Source organism: Mugil cephalus, chromosome 1, assembly GCF_022458985.1.
Source record: "Mugil cephalus isolate CIBA_MC_2020 chromosome 1, CIBA_Mcephalus_1.1, whole genome shotgun sequence".
In the NCBI taxonomy this organism is placed as follows: Eukaryota; Metazoa; Chordata; class Actinopteri; order Mugiliformes; family Mugilidae; genus Mugil; species Mugil cephalus.
In genome coordinates, this window is record NC_061770.1 from 15258840 (window position 1) to 15268111 (window position 9272).

A 9272-nucleotide genomic window follows, 5' to 3' on the forward strand; every position below is an offset into this window, starting at 1 on the left:
TCTCTCGTTCTCTCATTCATGGGGCACAAAGAGTGAGGGAGAGGGCGAGGAGAAGTCTTTCACCTGGACAAGGAGGGCCACGGGGAGGACTTGGCCACAAAAGTGCAGAGAAACGGAGAGGGAGGGATGAAGAGAAAAGAGGAGATAATGAGACACACACAAAAAGAAAAAAAAAAAAACGGGGAGATGCTTCCATGTTGTGTGCTCTTTTCTGCTTGCTGCGGTTTAGGGGAGAATGACAGGCGGATGTCTGGGTGGAGAGAGCGGCTGTTTAGTCTGAGGCCATGTCATGGGAAACATGCTCATGCCCTCTGGGACTTATTCATACCCCCATATACTGCACACGCACACACACACGTGCACGCACACACTTCATGTCCGCTCCTTGTCCTCCCACACACACCCTGTCATGAGACAGAGGGGAGGGGGGTGAAAGGTCAAGCACTTCAGTAATGGAACAGGAAGTGTTGGAACAGTCGGCGCTACACAACATAGAACTGCCTCCAACATGTGGACAGGACTGACAGGCAGCTGTTGCGGGTAGGCCGTAGCTGTGGAAGGCAGAAAGGCATTCGCTGCTCTGCCTATACTCCACTAATCCCTTGTTTTGCCTGTTTATTTTGTCTGGTTTTCATATTTGTTTGTTACCTGACATGTGCTTGAGATCATTTTTGTTACTTTCTAAACCAAAGCCGTAGTTTTTTGGGGGGAGTTTTTGTTTTTTTCTTTTCTCCATTAAATGACAAACACATGCCAATGAGGTCCATTGAAATAATGGCACAGACGTGTGGTGAAGGGTTACAAATTTCCCCACTTTTCCACACATCCTGAAAGGGTATCTCTTACAGAGGTGTTTTTTCCTGCACGCTGATTTGAGGCAGATTCTCAGCAGTGGATACAACAGTAAATGAAACCCGATGAGTATTAGTGTCAGGCTCTATTATGACTTCATTTGGTTGAATGGCAGAAACAGGAGGACACTGGATCTAGTTAGGCGACCGCTCAACTCCGCTGCCGCCTCATTCCCCCTTTACTGTTGCACCCGCAGATCTATGATCAGTTCATCTGCTGCGTGTATTTAACAGTACCCGTGGATAACATCTAGAACTGAACTTAGATCAGCACTTGATGAAATCTTACCCCATACCAATGAAGACATGTGGCTGCCGTCGGTTTAAAGAGATTTAGTTTGGCCCCTTGCCATGCATGTAAAAAGTCCAGATTTCCTCTTTTGTTCCTTCTCAGACATGTAATAGAGACTTGAGTAATTCTGGCTGCAGTTGGAGAGGCTCTGCAGCGGCACAATTCCCTCCAGCCTCCCTTTACAGCAGATGGAAAATTCACCTGTGAGGCTCAGTCATAGGAAGAGTAATGCAGCAGTCTTAGCCATAATTAAGTCATCCCAGTGTGCTGTTTCTGCAGTCAGATAGTTTAACTAACCCACCAAAAGTCCTTAAAAAGATTTACTCATTCAAAACCTCCTTCTGTTTTCTGCATTCCCCTTTTAATTTCTTGGACATTCCTGCGCACTATTCCTGTTTGGCTATGCTATGCGCATGTGCGCGTTTGTGTGCGTCCCTTTAGCTAGCTCCCATCCCAGCGGTCCGTTCTTCTGACCAGATCCCAACCAGCAACATCACGACTCGCTTTGATATATTAGCCGTCTTTAAGTGTGTGCGTGCGCACATAATCCGCTCTTGTGCAATGTGCTTTCTTATGTGGATTGTGTACTTTTAGGGTCTGTGTGTGTGTGTGGCGTGCGTGTACACTGTCGGAGAAGGGGCATTAAGTATCATTAGCTCTTACTAGTCATCACCTGCACACTGCCAGCCCCACATGAGCCACTTTGCTCAGCAGGCCTGGCCAGCGATCACACAGATAGGCAGACAGAGACAGACAGATTCATGCTGAGGTATAGAAAACTATGTTGTACACACACTGCTGTCAGCACTCGTGTAAACACTCTCCTCGTTATAGGACTCCTTATTTCTGTTCTGTGTTAAAAAAGAAAAATGGAAGTTAATTTCAGTTATTTAAACTGGTGAAAACCACCAGATTTTTTTTTATTTTTTTTAAAAAAATACAAATTTCACAGTGTGGTGAAACATTTTTTTATGCTACACACGTTTTTCTCCTTTTAAACTGTTTCAAAACAGATATCACAAAGTACAAAACTAGTTTGTCAAAGCCTCGTCTATAACTTGAGTATTTACTTTGAACTGCTAGACTCAATTCTTATCAGAGTATGATTCTGGCATCGTGCCATTTGGATTTCATTATGAGGCATGCTTCAACTGATACGGAGTAAAAATACCTCTGCGTGCAATTTCACAGTCCTGCAACCAATCACAGCCATTGTGTTGTAAACACATCGAGCTCTGCTGCGCTCGCATGACGCGAAACGCTAGGTTGCTGTTACCCTTTTGTCCATCACCGCATAAAGTGTACTCAAACCACTGGACTGGCCCGGCAGATCTTTGAAAGAGCAAAATCAGATCCCAGAGGAGCAGTTTCCAGAACAGGTTTGGAAGTGGGTCTGGCTTCCAGGCTTTTGGACTGCGCCTTTTCGTGGAAGGCAACCAACTGCGGCTGCGATTTTGAGAAATTCGTGCACATGTACTCGCAAAAATCCGTCCGTGCGTGTGTGTCCCAAAAACTTGCAAAGTCACAAGTCACGGACGCACATGTGTTACGTTCGGACATCCAGATCCCCATATGCATGTATACACGCTGTCCCTGGCCAGGACAATGCCTTCTCTGTGGTGGAAAAGAGAGTGCTAGTGCACATTTTTATGCACATACACACACAAACAAACATTCCCATGGATTCCCAGGGTTGTAAAGGGGTTTGAGCAGGAATCTGGGCCACGCAGGCATTCTGAAATCTCTCAGTCAGAAGCAGCCCTTTACCCCACAACCACACATCACAGGGAGCACATTCCTTGCCCCCGTGTCATGCTTGCGTCACACCGCCATCACACGAAACGTACCGTTTCACATAGTCAATCGGCGGGCGATGGTCCAACACCAGTTTTGAGTCCACCCCAACTCACTATATGTAGACTTATGTATACAAAATACATAATACTTCCCTGATCTCTACAGCCTCCACCCTGGTTCCCTTCAAGATCTTGTATCGTGATTGCTTTCTACTTTTTTCTAAAGGACACGATATGGAGCGGTAGAGCACACTATGGCCTCTGTGTCTTCCCTGTCTGCCTGCTCCTGGGGGAATGGTCATTGTTTCCATTGTTGTCCTGTACCTGCCTACCTGCCGTCTGTCCCTGAACGACATTTGAAAGCCTCCCAGGTTGGTTTCAGGAAACCACAAACCGGTGAACTATCCGGTGCTAACTGCCCATCCCTTCTCTCCAACACCCTTCTGGCACAAATACCACCTTTGTAACTAGCGGAAGTGGCTTCTTCTGCCGGTGTTAAATGCAAGGCCTCCAGGGAATCTAGGGGAGAGCTGATGAATTGACACTTTGAGGTAAAGTCTGTGTTAAGGGGGGGGGGGGTGGATGGGAGAAAGGAAAGAGTAAAGTCAGCACGAAGGAATGAATGAATAAAAAAAAGAACGTGTCACATCTTTTTCTTCTTTTTAGGCGTGCTGCTGAATGCCACCAATTTCTGCCTTTGTACAACCAGAGGTGCGCAGCTCTCTGATCTCAGCTGACAGTTGTTTGGCCCGCGTCCAAAGCACCTCCTCCCGCCAGCCCGACACACACACACATTGAAAACATTTGCACTATTAGACTTGGGGACACGCCCTTCACTTTTCTCATTCCACTGCCCTGAGCTGTGTGCATTCATTTTGATTTTCAAAGAATCACTCCGCACACCGGTGATCATACATTTACACTTAGTGCCGCCCGAGCGGCTCCAACACCTGCTCTGAAGATACTCGAGCTCCAAATGTATGGATTTCTGTTCAGTCTGATGGAGGCCGGGGGAAACAGGTGAGGAAAGGAGAATAGGTGGCGGCGACGGCGGTGGAGGGGGCGGGGGGTAAACAGAGCGAGCGAAGGGAGGGGAGTGTAGTTGAGGCGAGGGGCTACCATAGACGTCTGGAGCCAGGACACTGATGCTGCAGCTGATAGCTGCTGCACAGAGGACCCTCCACTGTCAGTACGCACACACTCAAACACACTTTTTAGATTCCCTTATTTTTGCTTATTCCCCCCTGTTTCTTTCTCCTTTATCACATACAGTTTCTATCTCCATTCTCTCTCTCTCTCTCTCAGACATGATGTTTACAGTGTGACCCCCGGTCACTCATGATAGGAATCGTTCCATCAACATAATGGCTAAATGACACGCACACGACTGTTACTGTCACGGCCACCACACAGAGACAGGATGTTGTCCCCTGCTTTGTGTATGTGTGTACACGGCATGTGCTCAACCTGAACTGAATCTTCAAACTCCTCCAAATACACATTCCCGTGCCACCAATTTCTAATCCTCACCTTGTGTATTTTCTTCCTTTTTCTTTATAATCCATCTCTTCGTTACATTCTTGCTTCAGCTCCACTGGCTAGAAAAAAAAAAAAATCCCCATTGCAGTCTGGGTGGTCTTCACACACACACACACACGCACACATGCTCACACACTCCTTGGTTTGCCTCTGTCTGGTAATGCGCTAGCTGTGGTTTCCTGGCCTCGGCCAAAACACCGTTAGAAGTTCACCGCACTCAACCGCTACCGCAAAGCTTCACCTAAATGCTGCAGTCCCAGACCCACATACTGCACACTCTTTCCCTCTCGCGCACACCTCTCGACTAAGTGTGAGATGTGCGAACACTTGACAGCCGTAGAATCCGACAGTCAATTTGCAGGCTATCGACCAGCCAGATGACAAGGGTATTATTCGGTGTCGGTGTTTGATTTGTGCGGGTATAACTCAATCAGGGTGACAGCTGACTAATTCATCACCCGCTCCCAGCTGACGTCTGTGACGGACAAGCTGCTCACTGCGTCACCGGGGAGCCATCTGAACTGGCTCGCAGCTACGCATAAAACATCACAGATACCTGAGCTACTGCGCTGTGCGCGGCGTTCTGCGCTCCGAGCTCAACACGCATCCACGACACAGACACACACCCCTGGGCAGCGTCTTTCCTTCCTAATCTGATATCAAAGAGAAGGCCTTTCAAAGCATCTCACATGACAGCTCATTTTGTGCATTGCCCACGGAAACGATTATTGTCATAAATCTCAACGCGCTCTGCTCTGCTCGGCGCACCGTGGCGCGCAGTTTCTCCGTGCACCTTTGCCTCCCAGTAGTTAAATTCCTTTGTGGAGTCGGGGCCGCGTTCGCCCTGCTGTCGGTGATACAACAGTTTTTTTTTGTCATTGCGGCTCAACTGAACCTATACGCAGCCGCGCCGTCCAAGTGCGCGAGCACGCTCGAGAAAAGAGAGTGAATCATGCATTGCCTGGATTGCCCTCTCAGCCGCCGTAGCATGTACACTTCGGCTCACTTTGAAGAGCTCTCCGATGACACGGGTGAATGATGTCATATACTTTCACAGTGTTGTGTGGATGTGGTTTGTAATGTGGACCGTTCCCAAGCAAATCCCTGTGACCTCGGCAGCCTAGCAGTGTGTGCTTGGAGGCTAATCCTGCCTGCACTGCACAGCGGGGCGTGCTGGACAGTTCGACAGATCCTGGTGGGGCTTGGACTGGCTCGCCTCTGTTGTAACCTTTTATACGCCGGCACGAAATGAGAAACTGGAGCCCGCTGCGCTAGCCGCAGTCATGTTCTCGGGTTGTGTATGTATATATGTATGTGGGCATGCGAGCTGTTTCGTTTGGAGATCTTTATCAGAAAGGCCGAAGAGGAACCTGTGATTCCTGCGTGTAGTATCTTAATTTGTTGCGGCATCTCTCCTGCCGCCCCCCCTCCTTCTCTATTCTCCCCGCTGCAAGTAATGTGTGTGACTGTGTGTGTGGGCGTGTGCGGTTGGTCGCTGAGTTTATTTATCTTATTCTAAATCAGCCCTCAAACTCACTAATTGGTCCAGTTCCACCGTTAGGTAACGAGGGGAAATGAACAATTAAGCTTGTGTTTGTAAGGAATGATGTGTATTTGTGTGTATATCTGCGTGTTTGTGTGTGGCTGCAGCGGAGCGGTCTGGAGCAGCGCAGATTTCCACAGAGGGAGTCTCAGGTCATCGCGGTTTTTATTTTAGAGGAGGACCGAGGGGCTTAACACTCGGCGTCAGGCCGCCTTGGGCTGCGTACGTATATCCATTGTTCGGGCCAAGAGCCTGATGTTCTCATAGGTAGATTCCTGGATGGAGCTGGAGCCCATATTTCACCACCATAAACTCTACATGTGTTTTAACTTTCAAATGAACACAGTGAAATCTGGCCGCCACAGGCTCCCATGACAGCCGAAGAGTCGGGCATCATTCAAGTAGAGTTGTTTTATGTGTCTCTTTTAAAGTCGTTTGCTACATAAACTGTTGATCTTTCCTTACTCCCTCTGAATTCTGCCCCTCCACTGTAATACTTGCGGAGCCCCTAGTGAGATCTGTTCCATCACACCCTGTTTCCTGGATTCGACTTCTATCACTTCAATATCAGTTATCACAAAGTGTCCGTAATCTGTCCTCTGAGGGCCTACGCAGGGAAGCAGTTGGGAAAATCTGGCCTCGAGCCACAGCGGGGAGACGTAAGAAACAGCCCAGATCAAGTATTTAATGTAATAATTCTTAAGCGTCTGTTTAAAACGTCTGGTTTATTAAGTTTTTAATTGTTTTCGCAGCCTGAAGCCATCACAGGAGTGATATAAACCTTTCTCCAGTCTTTACATATTAAGCCTTTCAAAGCAGTCAATCAAAAAAAAAATGAATAAATCGAATTAAATGACCTTTTCCACATCACGTGCCAACTATTTCTGTCTGCTTTGCCATCATGTTTTTATCACAGAACAGTGTGATACAGAGCAGCGGCAAAGCATTTCTTACATTTGGACATGTGTGCAAACATTTCCTCGATCACACACACAAATGCATGCTTGGGTCAAGTGCTTGCAGCTTGCACGCACGCACGCACACACACACACGCAAGCACACACACTTGCATACATACATACATACACACACACACACACAAAAGCATTGCCTACGCATGTGTGCACACACACTCTCATGGCGCGTCTCCAGTTGGTGCTCAGAAACCTGACACTGAAAGTGGTCCAGTTATTTTGCCATAGTGGCCGGCACACACACACACACACACACACACACACACACACACACACACACACACACACACACTCTGTCTCTCCACATGTTCCCACTTGGCCCTGTCCATTTTTATCTACATGTGGACCATGCCAGTGTTTCCCAGTCACACATCCAACCAACTGTTGCTCTATTTTTACAAATCTCCGAAATACCAGCTACGATTTCGAGGCATTAATTCATTTTTCAAGCATTTTGAAACAGGTTGGCAGTCGACCGCGATGCCCAGGAGGAGATGTGAGGAGGTTTTGTAAGGGTGAGATACAAAGTGGAAACACATGATTATTGGGGTCAAGGAAACGCTCAGGACACAGGGAGAGGCCCGATGTGGAGAGGTTAGAAAGGGTAAAGCAGGACATGATAACACAGCCAGAAACTCTAGTAACGTAACTACTCACAGGTATGTGGTGAGAGGGCTGAGGCTTGCTGGTACAGTCGATAGTCCCATCTCTGAGCAGTCCACCATGATAAAGATCCCATCCTCTTCGCACTGGCACGGAGACGGGCACAGGGGTGCTTCTGGCCCAAGTCTGTCCTGGATCCGTCCGTACCCCCAAACTCCTCCAGCCACGCAGAGAACCAGAAGCACAAGCAGCATGTCTGACTGTCCACCTGCCTGCATCTACACCTGTGGGCTTCTCTTCTGTCTTCTCTCTGTGATGTCTCAGGAGACCTCTGTTAGAAATGAGGAGTGTCTTCTTCAGCAGACACTCTTGTCTGACTGCCTCTTTTCTCCCGTGCAGGTTGTCCACACTGTAAATCTGCCCTGTCACGAGCTCTACCTCCTCATCTCTCTGGATCTGCCTATCTCTCAGACACTACTTCATTCCCAGGGGCTCGAGGTTGCTGTAGCTTCTTTCCCCCCCTTTTTTTTTTCTCCCTGTCCTCCCTCACACTCTGGCCTTTGCTTTTCACCGTCTTTCTCCCCCCAAACACACTCACTTTTACTCCCCCTCTCTCCCTCTTTCGTCTCCTTGCATATATCTCTTGCTCTCTCTGTCTCTCTCTCCTTACCTATTGTAGAAGGAGCGCATGAGTTGTGAATGAGCCACCCTCATTGGCCCACAATTTAGGGATGGGCTGGAGCATCTCCGGAAAGTGGGAGGGGCCCGGCAATTCTCAAACTCTTCCCTCTCTTTCTCCCTCTCTTCCTTTCCCCCCTGTTTGAGTGAGCCCAGAAGCTCTGTGCGAGGAGAAAGTGTTTAGTTCGGCGAAAGCGAAAAGGGGGGAAGGTTAAGGTGGTGGCAACGCAGCGCAGTACAGTGGTGTGAGACAAGACTTGTCCTTGTTGGGCTTCATGAATGGAAGTGAGTGAAAATGAGAGACAGTGTTTACAGCTGAAAGAGAGAGAGGAGGAAAAAAGGCAAGCTCTGGAGGATAAGAATGAAGGCGGCAGAGTGTGTTTGGCTGTGTGAGAGAGACGCAGAGGGTCAGAGTGTGTGACTGGGAGTGACTGTTTGGAGGAAATTGGAATTCTGACACTTCAGCACCCCTCAGTCCCCAGAAAGAGCTGAATCCAGTGTCTCGTAAGTCACACCTTCTCAGGTTTCTGCTCCTGGAATGTCGCTATCGCACGCGCTGCAGCGCACGCATGCATGCACACACGCACACGGATGCCAATAGATAAATAACAGATTATGAGTGACCGGTGCAAAGGAACTCACGTATCCATTTCACATACACACACTCCAGTCTATAGAGAGGAGAGTGTGGATTTGTGAAGAAGTGTCAGCTGCCCCGGGCTAAAGCCTATCTTTATTTCACAGTCTGTCTGTGCTCGCTCACGGTTTTTCCACGGAACCTCGACAGTCTCGCTTTCTTTTATTACAACACATAATTCTTATTGTATCTCAAGATCAGAACCTTTTCCACTGAGCGCAAGTTTGCGCAGACCAGGGCCTGGAAAGCTAGAAAATAAGAATAGTAGGTACACAAGACACCGTTTGAGACGTTGCACAACAAAGTTTAACACACTGTGCACCTGTAAGTACAGGACGTTGCATAACGGTCGAATGAGG

At 48.2% G+C, this 9272-nt stretch overlaps 1 protein-coding gene across 2 annotated transcripts in view; it reads right to left on the reverse strand.

Annotated features, from left to right (window-relative positions):
- Positions 1–9010, reverse strand: part of LOC125011611 (leucine-rich repeat-containing G-protein coupled receptor 6) — a 37269-nt gene extending 28259 nt beyond the window's left edge. For both annotated transcript variants that reach the window (XM_047590828.1, XM_047590820.1), the window contains exon 1: positions 7653–9010. In XM_047590828.1, coding sequence (XP_047446784.1) covers positions 7653–7876 — 224 coding nt within the window. In that variant the 5' untranslated portion in view covers positions 7877–9010. The remainder of the gene's footprint in view (positions 1–7652) is intronic.
- Positions 9011–9272: the final 262 nt, after the last annotated feature.